Genomic DNA, 19972 nt, shown 5'->3' with positions numbered 1-19972 from the left:
TTGACGTCAAATAGCTCGGAATCCACGATTTGTGTTTCTATAATCCGAACCTAGTTGTTAATTATTGTATTTTGGATTGTTGCATATGATAAGCAGTTGAGGTGAGTACTTTAGTACTTTGAGATTGAATTGAAATTATAGTTGATTGAAATGGATTGATTTGGTATATATTATAAATGTATTGATTATATGAAATTAAAATGAATATATATATGTTTAAATGTGATAATTCAGATATGAGAATTGGATATTTGATTTATTTGTAAGTGAAATGGAACCCTATTAACTGTTTTGGGCTAAGTTGGATATAGATGGCATGCTATAGGATATGAAGAGTTCAGGGATTTCTTCGACTTTGAGCCAATGAGGCACTGGATGCCAATTTGCTTTGGTTTAACCGATGAGACACTAGGTGTCAATTTATATAGCGTTGGGCACAATTATTACTTCGGATTTATCTGATGAGATATTAAGTGCCAAACTGGTGTGTTGGTTGGATCCATGTATCCATCTGAGTCCGAGTCGGGTTAATAGGGGTAATTAAATAATAAATTTTTGTATCTGATATTGAAATGGCAAAGTTTGTGAATTGGAAATGAGAAAGTGGATTGAAAAATGAAATGTGAAATATGTTGTGAAAATAAATGGAAAATATGAGTGATGCAATAATAAAATGATTATGGATTGGTCTACACCATTGTATAAATATGAATTGTTGATCGCTATATGAAAAGCTATTTAGATAGCAAGTGATATGAATTGAGATATTTGTTATGAGCAATCAAGTATGAAAACATGTAAAAATTGAGTATAGTATGAAACGATGTGGTTATATCCATGAAATTGAAATGGTGATATCTTGTAATTGTAAGCTTAGACAGTAGTATGATAGTATAATTTAAATTGAGCATTCATGTACCATTATGTTTTTAAATGTTCAGATTATAGAAATATAACTGAGTTTTACTCAGTGTGCGGTTTTGTTTTCCGTGCGCAGGTTAGGTACTTCTTTTTGATTGCCGACTCAGCATCCAACAACTATCCCAATCTCAAGTGTGGTGATGTTTAATTCTATAATGGCATGTACCTAGGATGTCTTGGTTGTTAGTTATTTTTTTGAATGAGATGTAATTTGAGTTATGAGTATAATTTTGGTTTGGGTATTCAAGCATATGTTTGTGTTTGAACCCATAAGTTTGGTATATTGTTTTGATCCAAGGCTTGGTATGTGTGTGAAGTTTAAACTTGATGCCTTAGGTACATATATGTTAGGCTAAATTGAGTAATTTTAGCATGATTAAAATCTTGATTTGAATGATACATTATTGATATGTTTTGACAATAAAAAATGTGGTACCAATGAGGGTACATTGGTTAGGCACCTACGATGATTGTTTTGGCATGTTTTGAGTATGTTTGATCGTACTTTGAATTGGTTAAATGATTGGTTTTTGATTTGCTTAATGCCCAAGCAAGTAGGAAATGATAAACTTGTTGTTTAAGACACATTTTGGGTCTACATGGCTAGAGACATATGCGTGTGACTTAGCCGTGTAAGACACATGACTTGGCGACACGGCCGTGTGTCATCTATTGAATGCTTAGGGTGCAAGTCATTTAGCACACGACTTGGTGCATGGGCGTGTGAGACTTATTCGAAAGTTACACCGCCTAGCACACGGGCTTATATCTCAATCGTGTGAGGCACACGGCCTGGCCATACGGTCGTGTGACCCTTGTATCAAAATTTTTGTAATTATTTTCTAAACCTTCCAAATGATTTCAATTTAGTTCCAAGTTGTTTTTAAGGTGTTTCTTGGGCCTCGAAGGCTCAATATAGAGACGTTGTGTGATTGTATGATTGGATTAAGTTATGTTTATGATATTGTATGGAATTATTATAATGTTTTGATTGTACAATAATACTCGTAACCCTAATCCGACGATAGAAATGAGTTAGAGGTGTTACACTTATAATGTCTATAATGTACACTCGAGCGGCGCACATCACCTCCCGCTTAGTGGTATTAATCAATAAATGCTTAAAATTGACCTTCAGCCATGAAAACCTCAAACCCGTGAATTTCGACTCAACATCACTGGGCGAGACTCCTAGTAGGTTATAATAAAGGGCGGCCAGCTTAGAGATCATACTTACACCCGTTACCGCACTCCCATCGACTAAGAGCCTGAGTTTTAGTGTAACATCCTCCAGAGTGATAGTGCACTTACCACATGGCAAATGAAAAGTGTTAGTCTCCAGGTGCCGCCACTTGACCAAAGCGGATATTAAGTTGTACTGCAAATCAAACGTCCGAATCAATACCGTTGACACAAATCTGGTTAACTCCAAGTATGTCATTAGTCGTTCATCGGGGGGATATCTGAAACCATTCACACAACCCCTCAATGTGCGATACGGGCCCTGGCACTATTAAATTACAAAAATAGTTAATAAAACATATTTTAATTTCGTAAATGAAGTGAAACTTTTTATAAGGGAACCCCTGAGTAACAAATAACAATTTGTTATCATCTTATTAACTGTGTTTGATATGTGATCATCGTTTTTAATCAAAGAATCCATTTCGATATCTGTAATTTCAAAACAAAGAGTTCAATTAATTTGTTGCAAAAAACACATTTCAAGAATTAATTTGTATTTCGACATTTTTATCCCACTAATAGAAAATTATTATTAAATTATAGATATGTGACACTTTAACACGGAGTTGCGAATAACACATTTCGATAATTTATTTTTAAGGTGGTCCATTTTAAGTATTTATCAAAATACCTAAATGTGATACAATAAACTTTACAATAGATATAGTACAAAAATTTCATTACAAAAATACTAAACAATTTTGTCCACATCACATTTTTGCTATACTATTGCTGTATATAATTAAAAAATAAAATTTCTCATAAATTTTCAACTCAATGGTCCTATCTTTGACCTACCTACATATAAAACCAAAAATATGTTAAAATAATAGAAACTACCAAAGCAAAATAAACCTAATTGGTTGGAGTATACGTTGTTATGTGCATCTAATAATAAACCAAAAAAAAATACCTATAAAAAATTTAACAGAAACATCTCATCAAATTCTAACTAAATGGACCCATTTTTACCTACATAAAAAATTTATATTAAAACAACATAAACTTTCTCAACATAATAAACCTAACGGGACCAATGTTGTTATTTTTTAATCTAATAAAAACCATAGAAAAGAAAATATTAGACATTAAAATCAAACAGAAACATACCTACACACTTTCTAAAATAAATCAAACAACCTTCAATTTCTTATTGAAATAATACCTTACAAAAAAATTTCAAAAATAATATCAAAATATGAATTATAACATTTCTAAAAATAAATAAAATAGAAATAGAAAAATAACATTTATAACCTATAAAAATCCTAAACCCTACACAAATATTGTATAAATACTAAACAAAAATACCTTAATTCCTCTCTTTTTTAACCCTCTACAAATAATTTATAAATCCTAAACAAAGAATTTTGATAAACCCTAAACCTACAAAAAATACCTTGGTTTTTTTTCAAACCTTAAACAAACAAAATCAATAATTTTTTTTAAAACTCCATGCTAATACTAAACACTAAACTAACCCTAAATCCTTTTTTCTCCTTAACCCTAAATTGACCTCAAACTTCTTTACTTTTCTTCTCTTATATTCTCAGCTCCATTACAAACCATCTACTTTTTTTTTCCTTCTTCTCTTCTCTATTCTGCTACTCTTTCTTCCCTCATTCTCTTTTTCTTTTCCCCCTCCGTTCTCTTCTTCTTCTGGTCTATTTCTTCTTCTTCTTCTTTTTTTTTTTCACTTTGGGACCATTATAAGGTCCCAAAACAACATTTAACATCCCCTTTCACGAGACCCTTAAAGGTCGCGTCCCATCGACAGCCGCAGCAAAGCAAAGTCGTCCCATCCATGCTAGACCAGTACCACCTATCAGGTAGGCACAACCACTGTTGGTGCCGCTTGCTAGATAGGCTTCACCAAACACTCTTCGGATTGTCTAGTACGGGGTTAAAATGGGTTAAAAAATGGATCGTATGCGTGTCGTATAGGGTGTATTTTTGTTAGGGTGCCGCCTATCAACATGGCACCACCTATGAAATTATGTTTTTTTTTTCAAATGACAAAAATTGAAACTGGCAGCTTTAGGGTGGTGGTGCCGCCTATCCACCACCCCATCTATACCATTTTTGTATATAATCAAACATCTAACCCATTTTTGAATTTAATATATTTTTATAATATTGACGTAAAAAAGTCGTATATGTACTTTAAAAATATCCAATGTGAAACTTGAATTGTCAGTATGTGTATTATTATGGTATCTAGAGTTTAGATTATTAATGAATGTTAAACCAACCAATGTAATTCAACGTGTGGATTTTTTTCCAAATTATCATTTACACATGAATAATATAACATGTTGAAATTAATTAATTAATTAATTAAATTAATATATATATATATATATATATATATATATATATATATATAACACTAAAACTAAACCACAATTAATAAAAGAGAATTGAATATTAAACTTACGAACTATTAAAATAGAAACTAAATTCAACTTTTTCGAAGAGTTGTCATTTGAAATCAAAACTTTTTAGATAACTCTAATTTCATAAATTTGATCTTAATTTTTTTTTTCAAAAACTTCACATTAGATGAACTCAAAAAATTCTGAAGCAAAATTTGAAGGATTTCATAGTGATCGAAAATTAAATTATTTAACCTCTCATTCAAACTTAATGTGAGAGCTCTAATATGGGTTTGACATAAAGGTGTGGATGGCCGGGCCGGGCCATACTCAGCTTAAAATTTAGGTCCGTTTATTAGACTCGGGCCCTGCTAAAAAATAAGTTTAAAATTTTGTCCAAGCCCAACCCAAATAAAATATTAAAATTTGGGCCCGACTCGGCCTGCCCATATTAATTTTTATATTATTTTTATATAATTTTAATATATATATAAACTATAAAAATACTAAAAACATCAAAATAAATATTTCTCAACATATTGAAAATAAATTTTAAAAATATGTATACTTAAATAACACTAAAATAGATGCAATTTAACAAGCAAATGCTTCTAAAATAATAAAAAATTAACAAATGTGTTTAAAATAATAAAAAATTAACAATAAAATAAAATTTATACAATATCCAAACAATAACAATAAAATAGTAACAACATAATAGTAAAATAGTAGCAAAATAGGGAGAAAATAATAAGGAAATAATATTAAAAAAATAGATTTTTTGTCATGTAGTGAATTCGGGCCGGGCCGGTTCGGACTCAGACTAAAAATGTCTTATCTGAGGCCTAGCCTGTTTTTTAAACGGGCCTAATTTTTTTGCCCAAACTCATTTTTAGGGCCTATATTTTCGCCCCGACCCTGCCCATGCACACCTCTAGTTTGACATACAAAAATCCAAGAAATAAAATTTTATGATTGTTGAAAATTTCAAGAGATGTTTAATTTAAGAATTGTAATTTGTTTGATTATTCGGTAGAATTTATTAAAATTTATGTATTATTGAGGTATACTTATATATGTATAGTATTTATTGAAAATTATAAATTAAACTATAAGTATATAATTAAATATAAAAGTAAACTCAAAAATAAATATAGATACATAATAATTTCTATTTTCAAGTTTATTAAAGGGTCAACGCGTGCAATATGATTAAAACATATTATTAAATTATTCCAGAATATTAGTGAAATATATTTATGTATAAAGTATATTTATTAAAAGTTAATGCTCTAAGTAAAAGAGGTTTTAATTGGATTAGTAAAATGAAGATAATAAAAGTTATAGTGTTTTGGGTTTAAATCTTAGTTGTTGCTGTTTTAAAATTTTATATGATTTAAAACAAAAGAAAAATACCCCCATAACAATGTTTAAATTTAGTCCTCAATAATTATATTTTTTATAAATTTTGTCATTATTATTTTTAAAGTTAAATTTAGCTATTAATCTTTTTATAATGTGTTAAATTGCTTTTCCGAAATACTAACTAAAACATTAATGCTATATTCGGTAGGAATATTTTTGTTTACGCATGGTTTATTATATGGGTTGACAATAAACTAATTCAATGTGATATTTTACCACTCTCATGACTTTTATTTTAGGAAGGAGAATAATTTTTTTGCTTATTTTGAACATGTCTTATTTTTTATATGAATTTTATTCTTATTTCTAATTTCAAGTTTAATTTTATATTAATTATATTTTTATTTTATGTCTAACTATTGTATTATATACGTAATAAATAAATTTTCTTTGTGTTATTACACCAATGTGGCAACTTATGTAGCATGGCACATACACTTTTATGTCAACATGTCATGCAAAAATCAGATAAATGAAAATAAATTAAAAAAATTATAAAAATTCATAAAAATTTAAAAATATTAAAATAAAATACACGTGAATTGTTATACAAATTATTATGTTTAAAATGTAACATTTTATATAATAGTTCTATAAAAAAGTTAGTGGTCAAATTTAATTATTTTTAAAAATAGAAGAATAAATTTAATTAAAAATAAAAATCAAATTAATACAAGATATAAATATTAACCACTAAATTTGACATGACATTTTTTACTTTAAAAATAAAATTTTAAATAATTTTATATTAAATTAGTAACGATAATATCGACACAACAAAAATACTAAATAGATTAGAAAAGGAAAAAAAAATTAGCCTGTAAGGGGACAAACACTGGTGTAGCGGTGCAAGGCCCATGGTGTGGAGTTCGTCACTATGAATGGCGTCGAATAAAAGCGCCCTTTTTTCTGTCTTTTCTAAAGTGCGCATCTTTCCTACCTTTTTTCTCTTTCGCACTTCTACTGTAGCGTTTTCTCGGTGCAATGTTTTTTTTCACTATTAAATTACTTCTACTTGCTTGGTGTGTTCAAATTCGATTTTGCCTACTCTGGGGACTAATCATATGCTACCTGTTAAACGATTGATAAGGACTCCCTCAAAAAGTTATTTACAATCAGATCCTCTACTTTAACATATCATAATTATGCTAAATCTTTGAGTAATTACTATATTTTTAAATGAGTTACTATTTAGTATCATGATAGATGAGGATGAAAAAAAACTTAAATTCAATGGGTTTTGACTCGACTTGATTTGTTATGGTTTGATTTTTTTAAAATTTAGATTTGGGGTGAGTTAATTCATATAAAATTAGAAAAATAGTTTAGTCAAAGTAAGTTTGAGGTAAATACGTCTTGTTCGTCTCAGATATTTATAAAAATACTCCTAATATGTATACATATATTGAGTTTTTCTTTCAATAAATATATAAATAAAAATCGATATACTAAGTTTTAAGTCTATACTTAAAAAAAAATCAATCTTATTTGTTTCAAAAAAAATAAAAAACGCAATCCTATTTACTCTAAAATAACAAATAGAACAATTAAATTAAATTCACGTTGGGGTGAGGCGAAGTCGAGTCTTCTATTAAATTTTAAATTCAAGTTCAGAGTAATTTTTTCCTTTAAAAGTGGGGTCAAGTTGAGGTTGAGGTAGATTAATCAAGTTTTGGGTTAGGATTGAGTTAGGCCAAAATTTGTCCCGCCTTACCTTGTTGCCATCCCTACTAGCAATATACTTTTTTTTTTAATTCCACAAGTAGTGTTAAAAAAATTTTTAATGTCTTTTTTTTTAAAATGTTTATTTTTAATAATTTACTATACTCTTATACGACACTCAATCTTCTAATCCCGGAGTCTAGAAACGTCATGGCAATCTATCAAATATTATTAATTTTAAATTAGAACAATTTTAAACTAAAATCTAAATTAAATTATAATTATTTTAAAAATTAATTTAGTAATACGATGAAAAATAAATAGTATTCTTCGAAGTTTTTTCAATTTGTACTTATATATATTATGGGAAATAGATCCTTTTACGCAGTGTAAAAATTAAGGTAATTTTACACACTTCGTAATTGTTTATATGATTAATATTTTAATTATCTGATTGTTATATTTTATTGTTTATTCATGTAAAACATGCATATTGAATTTGATGTAACTTTAAAATTTCTAATTATTTATTTTATGTAAAAATCATCTGTTGACGATATATTAATATATAAAATATATTAGATTAATATAATAGAGATATTCAGATTGGTTAAAATTTATATATATATGACAAATATAATTATATTAATAAATCTAATGATTGAATCATTAAAATATTAATTATTATAAATAATTACCGAACGAGTAAAACCAGAACTATAGATATAGGTAATAATAAAATTTGATATCTTAAATATTCTAAATTATAAATGAAAACAAAAATTAACGAGAAGAAAAAATAGTGAATGTGGCAGTGTGTGTGAGTAACTGTAGGCAAGTTTATCTCCAATCCGGTGACCGAATTACATAAAACAGGAAGCAACTCAAAGAGGGGGGCGCAGGATAGCATATGCGGCCACGTCAGGAACCGCTAATAATAATGCAACGTGTCGGCCACGCGAACCATGGGCAGCCTCGACTCAGGCTTTCATGGATGCAGCCCCCTGGTTCGACCCGTTTCACTTTTCTCCGAACTCTTTGGGCAATAAATAATAATATAAATAAATAATTAATATTTATAAAACTAAAATTCTCATGGCCAAGGAAATGAAAAGTCCACACTTTCCGTTTCTTCTTCCTTCCCTTTCATTGGAAAATGCAAAATAAAAAAAAGAAAAGAAAAACATAAACGCTGTTTAATTTTCACTCTTTTATCTCTCTCTAAAAATTCAAATTATATTATATTTCTTCCTTTTTATTTTCTTTTTTTCTTTTACAATCTCTAAATGGCATGAAAAAACCCTAGCTTGTGACAGCCGCCTTTGCAATTTCTAGTGGTGATTGAAACTTAATACGCGCGCATGTAAGTTCCTATGCTTTTCAATTTTTTCGAATTTCAATTTGTGGGGATGCTATTTTGTTCAATTTCGAGAGAAAAGACAGAAGGGAAAAGAGAATTTTAGGAATTGGGAATGTCTGTTTTTTTTTTTAGGATTGTGTGAGCTTAATCTAGTTTCGGTTTCATTATTTTAGGAATTGGGAATATATGTTTTTTTTAGAATTGTGTGAGCTTAATCTAGTTTCGGTTTCATTTGTGTTCTTCTTGTTAATTTCGTCAATAGAAGATATCATTCTCTGATAGTTTTTTTGGGGTTATATATGCATTTGATTGAAATTGAGTTACAAATTTTGCAGTCTTGGGGTGGGAAATTGTGACAAGGCTCATGAAATTTATGCGTGTTTAAAGAATATAATCGAATATAGGCTGGGCAAGGGTTTCGGATGTTGAGCTAAATTTGACGTATAAGTTTCTGTTATTGGGAATGGCAGAAGATAGCCTCCGGATTGGTGGGCTTTCTTCTGGTTTGGCTGTTATATTGAATAGTGGGGATGGGAAGGAAAATCCATCGAAACCGCGCCTTGTATCATATTCTGATGAATTTGGTCAGCAGTCTGTGGAGCGAGCTCTTGAATATGTATTTGGTCTTCCCAATAAATCACTTGGTCCATTGAATGGTCCTGTTGACAGCAGTCTAGTTCGTTCAATCATAAAGAACTACTTGTATTCGGATTCTGATTCTCTGGTTAGTAACAGGGATGGGGTTTGTATTTCAGATAATGGCTCTGGACCTGGTGTCATTGGTCTTGAAAAATTCAGTATTTGTGGTGAAATTGGAATTGTTAAGCCACCGTTGCTTTTAGAGAGCTTAGCGGTGTTCAGTAGTGCCAGGGCTAATGCCTATGTTTGGAAAGGGAAATGGATGTATGAAGTAATTTTGGAGACTTCTGGTATACAACAACTCGGATGGGCTACTATTTCCTGTCCATTCACTGACCATAAAGGTGTAGGTGATGCTGATGATTCATATGCATTTGATGGCAGAAGAGTTCGAAAATGGAACAAGGAAGCAGAGCCATATGGTCAGCCATGGGTGGCAGGTGATGTCATTGGATGCTGTATAGACTTGGCTCATGATGAGATTTCATTCTATAGGAATGGTGTTTCTCTTGGTGTGGCATTCTCTGGCATTCGGAAAATGGGACCTGGATTTGGATACCATCCTGCAGTTTCTCTTTCTCAGGGTGAACGGTGTGAATTGAATTTTGGTGCCCGCCCCTTTAAATACCCTATTGATGGCTACCATCCTCTTCAAGCACCTCCCTCTTCTAGCTCTTTTGTGAAGCAATTGCTGGACTGCCTATCCAGGTTATTGGATATGCAATCTGTGGAGCGAGCTGAGCATTCTTCAGTTGAAAGATTAAGGAGACTGAAGAGGTTTGTATCACTTGAAGAACTATTTTATCCAGTTTCTCATGGGATATCTGAAGAATTTTTCTCTGTAGTTGAAGCAGATTGTCAAGGTGCCGAGTACATTGGGTGGGGCCCCCTCTTGTTGTTCTTTATGGGGTTATTTGGAGTACGGGCACCACATGATTGGTTGAGTTTGGATAGAGTACTCGATGTCTTTCTAGAATTCCAAGGGTCACATGTTATGTTCGAGCACATTATAAATGCTCTTTCATGTGCTTGCAAGACAGCGTCATTGGTTCTGACAGAATGCCCATATTCAGGATCATATTCTTATCTTGCATTGGTATGCCATTTATTAAGACGGGAGCAATTGATGGTGTTGTGGTGGAAGTCATCAGATTTTGGTTTCTTATTTGAAGGCTTTCTTTCACGGAAGAGTCCAAACAGGCAGGACCTTCAGTGTATGATTCCTTCTGTTTGGTGGCCTGGTTCTTGTGAGGATGTGTCCACTGAAAGTAGCATGTTATTGGCAACTACAGCTCTATCAGACGCAGTTAGTAAGGTTTGTCCCTGTCACTTAAAACTGAATGGTTTTCTCCTTTGTGCAATACTTATCTTACTAAGAAACAAGTGTCCTTGGTTATTCTCCTGTGTCCTTTGATATTAAGATGACTTTCATGCTTAAAAACTTATGGTATTCAATGTTGAGTTATGTTTATCATGTGACCTTATGTCTTAATGATCCCAAAGATGTATGTTTTCACACATTTGGTTGATCATGTTAATGATAACATTACATGTTTTGGGGGCTTTAACCAGATGAAAAATGCATTTGCTGACCTTCCATACAAAATTGTAAATGCATATCTGCTTGTGTAAAGACTTCATATCGGAGTTGAATTGCCTCTTAAGGGTAATACAGCAGTCCTCTGCTAGGCAACAGCTTCAATTGTATTTTTAACTGTTCAACTAACAGTTATAAATCCATAAATGCTTTCTCTTAATCTATAGTTTTCTTTTCTTTTCTCCTTTTTCCAGATCGAGGAAAAGCATAGGGACCTGTGTCTTTTAGTCATACAGTTCATACCTCCTTTATCGCCTCCCCAGTTTCCTGGTTCCGTGTTCAGGACATTTGTGCAGAACCTTTTATTGAAGTATAGAGGAGCTGATCGCAATATGCCACCTCCAGGGATTTTAAGTAACTCTGTTCTTGTTTCTTTATACACTGTTATTCTCCATTTTCTATCAGAAGGGTTCGGAATGGGGAATATTTGTGGGTGGTTAAAGAGCTGCGATTCCAGTGGTCATGACATTGGTTTTCTTCATAGAGGTGGCTGCCAAAGTTTCCCTATAGGTTTGTTTCTTAAGAATGATCCACATCGAGCTGAACTTTCTAGGCTTGGAGGATCATTCTCTCACCTATCAAAATCACATCCTATGCATGATCTGGAAGCTGAAGTTATTCGGTGGGAGGAAGGCTGTATGGATGATGAAGAAACAAGAGTAACTCATTTAACCAAACAAAAACCATGCTGTTGCTCATGCTATGACATGGAGTTTACAAAGTGCTCAAAATATCCGATAAGAACTACAACCAAAAGTTCCAGTCACCACTGCAGTGCTATTCCTGAAAGATCTGCTCAGGTTGCTGCAGAATGTAGTACAGGAAGTTTGAATGAGGAGATCTCAGATAAACCTAGCTCCAGTGATCAGTCAGAATCTGAGTTTGGTTATCGTCCGGTCCAGCATATGAGGACAGTACCGAGAGATAGTGATTTGGCTTCAACAACTCTAAGAGAGGAAGAACTTCTGGATGCTCTGCTATTACTTTATCACATAGGCCTTGCACCAAACTTTAAGCAGGTGAGAGTTCATTAGATCATATGTTCCTCAAAATAGTGCACCAGGCTTATTTATTTTTCATTATTTTATAGTTTGTTAATATTTCAACTTCAGATATTATAATGGTTTGGGCTATGATTTGATTTTGTTGGAGATGCATTAGCTTCCATGGCAATATTAAAATAATGCAGTGTCAAGCCTCAAGGTACAAATGGTATCAAACAGGAAAATTTCTAGCATTTATTAGGTACATGTAGGCTGCCTAAGGTTCTTGTACTCTTAAGAGAGTCAGCATTGTTTACTTCCACAATTGGTAATGGGAGGAAAATAATTCAACTAGAAAATTTGTTTGAACTTGTATATTATTAAAAAAAAGTAGTAATGCAGGATTTCCTTTTGTTAAAAAAAATAAAAATTATTACACTGTTCTTATATGGAAATAAACTGATAAACCGAAAACTGGAGGCTTTTTAACTCTGATCAAGCCCCTCAAGATCCCCCTAATTCATTGTTAGTGTTGTTTTCCCCATTAATAGATCTTGAACTTTACCTATGGTTGTTGCCAAGAAGTTGTAATAATATCTTGTTAAATTTTATATACTGATGTTCTGAGACTCTGAAGTTTCATTGATTATTAAATGTCCGAGTGTTGGCTATTACCAATAGGGTTTTTCTTTGGGCTGGTAATATTTGGCTGGAGATCATGCATCACAAAATTTTCAGTTAATACCTCCGGGCTTTGTCAGATACATGAAATTGTCTTAGGTGGATCTCAAGGCTCTGTTATGCAACTTTAGCGTTTGTTGTTCTAAATGTTTTTGTGTGCCTGAGACATGATAGCTCTGTCAGCTAACTGTTTTACATTATAGTTGTTTTAACTTTCTAAGGAAGTGCAATCAGGTAGTTACATCTTAACCTAAAAATCTATGTTCTGTGTGTCTTGTAGTATTGAAAAGTTTGAAATCTTAGCAGTATTCGCTTTTCAAGTGAATTTGAAGGTCCTGCATGACTGAATGCTTTGATCTTGGCATGCTGATTTGTTTGAAAGGATCTTTTGTTTTAGATGGTTTTCCTCTTAAGTTATTTTGACAGAAATAAAATTGATTTTATGCAATGAGGAATTGAGTATTTGTGTTTCCTTTAAATAGGGATTTTATGTTTGATGCTCTACCGTTCTACCTATGAAATTGTAGCACCTTTCTCCTTTTTTAACTGATGTAAAGAACTGAGACAATAATTTCCTTTTATAGGCGTCATATTACATGTCTCATCAGTCACAGTCAATATCCCTCCTGGAAGAAACTGATAAACAAATACGAGAACGAGCTTGCAAAGAGCAATTAAAGCGTTTGAAGGAGACTCGAAATAACTATCGTGAAGAAGTTATTGATTGTGTTAGACATTGTGCATGGTAAGATGACCATGAGTAGTTTGCTTTCCCATGAATCATTTCTGTGTTATTTTTCTTATTTCTTCTCGTTATTTAGTTAGTTCCGTTTTCTTTTTTTGATTTGTCCCTAGATGTTCAAGTGATATGTTGTATTTCATTTTGATGTTAAACATAGTATTCCTATTCTATCATACAGTGTTGAAATCTTAGATCTGGGGAGACTTTTCTATTTTTAGTTATTGCTGATATTAGATTTGTGATGATAGTGACTATGACGATGTGGTATTATAATTCTTGATTCTTATTACTGTTTTGATAACAAGCGGATGCTTCAATTGCTATGCTCTTTATGAACATACTTATTTAGGTTTCATTTCTTGCTACACATGGTACATATATTTTTACCAAATCTGGGTCATTCCTTGGATTTTGACTTTTTCCCTTAAAGCTTTGACTAAGAAATAAGATTTTTACTGGTGTACAAACCACAATTATTTTGCTGACATTGGAAAATGCCCTTTTTTGGTTCTAGGTTAAAGGGCTCTTTTTTATTTATTTATTTATCTCATTGTGTCTGTCAAATTTAGCCAGTTAAGATTAAATTTAATTAAAAAGGGGATGTTCCTAACTTTCAGGTTAACTTGCAAGTTTCGGCCAGAATTAATATCAACTGGACATGTTAGCTCCCTTCTTCCCCCCTCTCCCCTCACTTATAAAGTTTGTACACTTTTCAGTTTGTTCCTTTATCTGTCACTGTAATATCTATGAAGAAGATCTACATCGGAGCTAGAGGATACCTTGTTCTTGTTTTTGTTTGGATGAATGTTCAAATTCTAAATTCTAAGAGGTGAAATTAGTTTTTGAGTCCCTGTAATTCATAGTTGGCTCTTTTTTCTTGCTGTACAGGTACCGTGTCTCTTTGTTTTCACGATGGAAGCAGAGAGGAATGTATGCCACATGCATGTGGGTTGTGCAATTGCTATTGGTTCTTAGCAAACTGGATTCAGTTTTTATATACATCCCCGAATTTTACCTTGAAGCTCTGGTAAAACAAGTCTTCCTTTAACAATGTTATGTGCTTTGTTTCCAATCTATTCCAATTTAAATCAAGATAGGACAATCACTGCTATACTACTATCAAGTAATTTTAATTTTTAACTTGCAATTTAAATTGTGTTTGTTGCATATTGCTTGGAAAAGAAATTGTTCGTTCTTTGATTTTTAAAATTCATTGAATTATGCTGACAAGCTTAATTTTTACATCCTTCCAGAATATATATTACAAGTAATCACAGTTTATGAGTGAACCAGCACAATATATAATTTTAGTTTCATTTGTATTTGGCAAACTACTTCATGAAGCTACAAAATGGAACTAAACTGAAGAGTGAGTTTGTTTTGTTTTTAGAAAATCAAATGCCAGCAACGTGTATGCTGCCACGATACATTACCTAGTAAATTAAAGTTTTGTGGCAAAATATTGAAGAACAGTTTCAGTTTTTTCAATCAGTTCTCTTTATATCTAATACTGCATTATAGACATCTAATTGAGTTGGTATTGTAAGCTGTGGCACCAACTCGGTGAAAGTACAAAAAGGATCATAAATAAAAGAATTAAATAGGGGTAATTATGTCTTCAAATATTTGTTATAGTATTTTTTTTTTTTTTTTACAAAGAATTACTTTTTCTTCTAAAAGAACATACCAAATTTGATTTTCTTAAAATTCTTTTTTTTTTAAAAGTATTTTTTGACTCACATGGTGACTGTAGAGTTCGTGTTTTATAATCTGCCAATAGAGGACATTTGGCTTGGTTGAATTGGAATGTAGGACCTTAGAAATTATTATTTGGTGCGCTTTATGTATATTTCCATTTGCATTACTTGATTGATAGTAATTTTTGTTATTATTTTTTCAGGTGGACTGCTTTCATGTCTTGCGTAAGAGTGATCCGCCATTTGTACCACCTGCGATATTTATCAAGCAAGGCCTTACATCGTTTGTACGTTATGCCAATTGATCTGATATTGTTGTTTGTCATAAGTTGAGTTTTGAATTGTGTTCTTCATCTAGTTATGAACTATTTGCTCTCATCGGAGTTTGTTTTGAGCAGTCTTGTGCTGGATTTACCATTTTGGTATAAGTTGCATCATTCTTATACTCTTAAGAATATCACAATTTATAAAGAAAAAAAGTAGTAGTTTATTAGATAGAGATCAATAATAGTGCATAAGCTTTTAAGCCCATTAACGATTCGCTTTCTGCCAATGTGGATAGGGATATTTCTGTATGCCAGTTAGTATGTGCACTTGAGTAGAATTGTACCTTATGTCTCATAAATGTTTGAGCATTGTTGATTAAACATCTAGAACATGCAGATAATATGCATTTCTAACTTTAATAATCAATTTCTATTCTGTTCGTTGTTTGTGGTTGTTATGAAATTGACATGTTCTGTTTAGTAGCTTCCTAATTTTGGAGTCCCAAAAGCACTAAACCCTATTGTTTCTGAAATCTGTGGCATATTTTTAACATGTAGCATGAGCTTAACGACATGACTTTTGTAGTATTCTTCTTTGCTAAGTCCAAGTACGAGTTATGATCCAGTTTTTCCTATTGTTCATCAGGTAACATTTGTAATTACCCATTTCAACGATCCAAGGATATCAAGTGCAGATTTAAGGGATCTTCTTCTCCAGTCAATATCAGTCCTGGTTCAGTACAGAGAGTATTTGGCAGCTTTTGAGAACAATGAAGTGGCCAAACAGAGAATGCCAAAGGCATTATTGTCAGCATTCGATAACCGATCTTGGATTCCAGTTACAAATATTCTTTTACGTCTGTGCAAGGGTTCTGGGTTTGGTTCTTCAAAGCATGGAGAATCTTCATCATCATCAATTATTTTCCAGGTGAATATTGTGAACCATCACTATTTCTTATTCATCTTCTTTCCCGCAGAAATCGCTTTTCTTTCTAACTTTTTCCCTATGGGGGGCTCTAATTTTTATAGGGACTGTTGCGTGAAGCTTGCATCTCTGATGAAGAGTTGTTCTCAGCTTTTCTCAATCGTCTATTTAACACTCTCAGCTGGACAATGACTGAATTCTCAGTTTCCATTCGGGAAATGCAAGAAAAATACCAGGTATGATTATTCTTTCATTCAAACAATTATCTTCTTGTTTTGTTAATTACTCTTTTGGAGGTTCTGCTCTTATTCTTCTTGTATACATACTATTTACTCATTGCCAACTTGGATCCTAACTTAGTGGACTTGCATCTTTTGGACTTCTATGTCCATTATCGTCTGTTTTTGTACAACATTCATTAAGTAGACAAGGATACTTGAGAAAAGAAAATGGTTACAAAAATGTTCCTGAAAAATGCTGACACTGCATAGTTCTTAACCATGAAATGGAATAGCCGTTATAAATGGTACTACATTTTACAGATTGGAACCGGTTAAAAGGTAAATATATGGAACCAAAGATTGCGTATACTTGTTATCGGCTTTTGTTGTTGCCTGACTAGTATGTCAAGGTCTCAAATCCAAATAATTGATGAACTGTTGAACTTGTAAACAGGCCTGATTCTTCCTCTTTAACTTTTTAAAGCAAATCTAACATAGGGTTGGTGGTAGTTTAGTCCTACTTGAAAGCATGGCTTGGATGGGTTTTCTTTGTATTTCATGGATGGCTTGAGGTGTGTGTTTTACAGATGAATGTGTAGAGAATGTACGATGATATTGAGGAGCAATTTGGATAGGTTTAAAGTTCGAGACAACAATGATTGTGGTAGGCAAGGAACTTTATTTTAGATGAATCATCAGGGATACCTTTCAAATAGAGAAGGGATTCTTTTTTCTGAATTGCTGGAAAGTCTGATTATCATGATTCTGGTGGTTCAAAGATGGCCAAATAACATTAAGGTTAAAAACGTCATGTATGGTGGGGTTCTAATTTGTGGTTTTTTGTGTTATAGCTTGTTAATTCAAAACTTTTAATTTAAACATGGCCCCTTTTATTTGCTGCCCAACATCTGCAAGATTGTAAATGGCTTCCATTACTTTTTCGTGGAATCGAAGTTTTACTGCTTTTTATCATAGGAATATGACTGTCCATACATATCCCATTCAAGTCAATGGTGATAACATTTCAGTATGTAGTGTAAATGCCATACTTGAGGATAACCCCAGCTTTATCTTTCGATTTGATCCCATCTTCCTTGGGATATCTGATGTTGGAGACCTGCTTTTTCAGGTATTGGAGTTTCAACAGAGGAAATGCTGTGTCATATTCGATCTCTCGTGTAATCTTGCAAGGTTGTTGGAGTTTTGTACCCATGAGATTCCTCAAGCATTCCTCTCAGGGCCTGATACAAACCTTCGAAGACTGGCCGAGTTGATTGTCTTCATTCTGAACTATATAACTTCAGCATCAGATGTTGAGTTTTTTGACTTGTAAGTTGTCACCCGACTGAGTTAATTTATACGACTGTCTTTTTCTTTATAAATTATAATGTGTAATATTCTGATTATGTTCCACATTAATACTATAATATGTTGTGTAATGAGAGGCAAATGTTGAGTTTCTTTTATAAAGTTGCATGGAAGATATTTGATGAACTAGAATTTTTGATCTTGTTCCTAGTTCTTTTTTATACTAAATACTACTCAGACTTGGGAACTAGATTTCTGATATCTTCAATTTTTTCTTAGTTTTTTCCCCATGTATTTTGTCTTTCAAGGATTATTTTCTCATACCCATATTTAGAAAAAGTTAATATAGGTTTCAGATACATGTTCTTCAAGAAAAATAATTGGAGCAACATAGCTTTATGTTTAAGTCAGCATCTTATTTTTCTTTCATTGAAAATTTCAAATTCTGGTTGATATATCTTGTATATATCAGTGGACACATTCTACTTTTCCGATGAACGGACCAGTTGCATTGGCCTAGTTATTACTGGAACTAAATATAACTGTATGACTTGTTAATTAACATATGAAAAAATGGTAACATAAAATACTTGTTTTTGTCTTTTTATGAACAGGTCACTTAGACGGCATGGTCAATCTTTGGAGAAAGTAAACCGAGGCATGATATTAGCTCCTCTAGTAGGGATCATTGTGAATTTGTTGGATGCTAGCACAGATTCCAAGTTCAAGGAACACAATGATATCGTGGATGTTTTTGCAAACATGGATTGCCCTGAAACTATGCATTATGGCTTGCAGTACATGTTAGAGTATAATTGGGTTAGTACTGTTATCCCTTATATATCCAAGAATCCACCATGTTTCATTTTGCTCCATGGCATTTTGATCGGATGTTTGCGAGCCGGGGACATTTTTTCTTTTCATTTCAAGGTTATAATTCTTACAGTCTTAACTCTCATACACCTTTGATTTCCAGGCTACATCATTTAGGGGAGAAGCATATGTGCCTAAGCTTTGTCGGCTAGAGAATTTCTTGGCCCTCCTAATCAGCCATACAGATTCAAAGAAGATCGAGGGGCTTGAATGTGGAGAAAACGATGCCGACGATGGCATGTGCTGCATCTGTTACGCTTTGGAAGCCGATGCACAGTTCATACCGTGTTCTCACAGGTCTTGCTATGTTTGCATAACTAGACATCTTTTAAATTGTCAAAGATGTTTCTTTTGCAATGCCACTGTCTTGGAAGTAGTCAGAACCATAGAAAACACAGTTGAAAGATAACTCAGAATCTTAAATTGTTTGAGGAAAATGGGGAAGAAAGCCAGAGAAAGTTGAAAAAAAAGTAGGTTTTTTGGTTTGTTTGTTCATATTATTGCTTATGCTTTTGTTATTAAGGATTTATATTCTTATATATATACCCTTAAAGAAGTGGCATGTAGCTAGCAAGTCGGGGGGGGGGGGGTTGGAAAATGAGCGTCAGCAAGCCCTTTGTTTAATCCTCAGGCTGCAGTTTCAGTTGTACCTGGGAAAATAAAATTCTGGGTACAGTACGCATTTTGTAGTTTGAGGGGCAGTATTTGTAAATATGAGATGTAAATGGCAAGGAAAATAATATAAAAGAAACGAGTGTTTTTTTGGCTGATTATTATTCAACAATCCCAAATAGCATAAGACTACTAAAATAACAAATAGTATCCGACTTTTCATATTTATTTCTTCAAAAAAAAAAAAAAACCATTTATCTATATCTTTTATTTCCTTTGTTCGAAAGGTGGAATATTTTACCCTTGGAATCAACTCAAATAAGATTTGGCCCATTTGCTTCACTTATCATTTTCTTTATTACTTCTAATTGATTTTAGTTTAAATTTGATAATGATGTTCTACTGCTCAACTAAGAGTGAACAAATTCTAATTAAATAAG

General features: G+C 32.4%; 1 protein-coding gene across 1 annotated transcript; it reads left to right on the top strand.

The window, feature by feature from the left end:
• Positions 1-8695: 8695 nt before the first annotated feature.
• On the top strand, positions 8696-19690 carry LOC108488627 (E3 ubiquitin-protein ligase RKP). Its single transcript, XM_017792916.2, has 11 exons — positions 8696-8991; positions 9324-10942; positions 11419-12243; positions 13473-13633; positions 14519-14657; positions 15531-15614; positions 16240-16521; positions 16623-16754; positions 17869-18068; positions 18662-18866; positions 19024-19690. Exons 2-11 carry the CDS (start codon positions 9452-9454, stop codon positions 19327-19329), a joined length of 3825 nt encoding a protein of 1274 aa, XP_017648405.1. The 5' UTR covers positions 8696-8991; positions 9324-9451; the 3' UTR covers positions 19330-19690.
• Positions 19691-19972: the final 282 nt, after the last annotated feature.

Source organism: Gossypium arboreum, chromosome 10 (genome assembly GCF_025698485.1).
Source record: "Gossypium arboreum isolate Shixiya-1 chromosome 10, ASM2569848v2, whole genome shotgun sequence".
Classification (NCBI taxonomy): domain Eukaryota; kingdom Viridiplantae; phylum Streptophyta; class Magnoliopsida; order Malvales; family Malvaceae; genus Gossypium; species Gossypium arboreum.
Note: the sequence above shows the minus strand (reverse complement) of the source record. Positions and strands in the feature narration are given on the sequence as shown.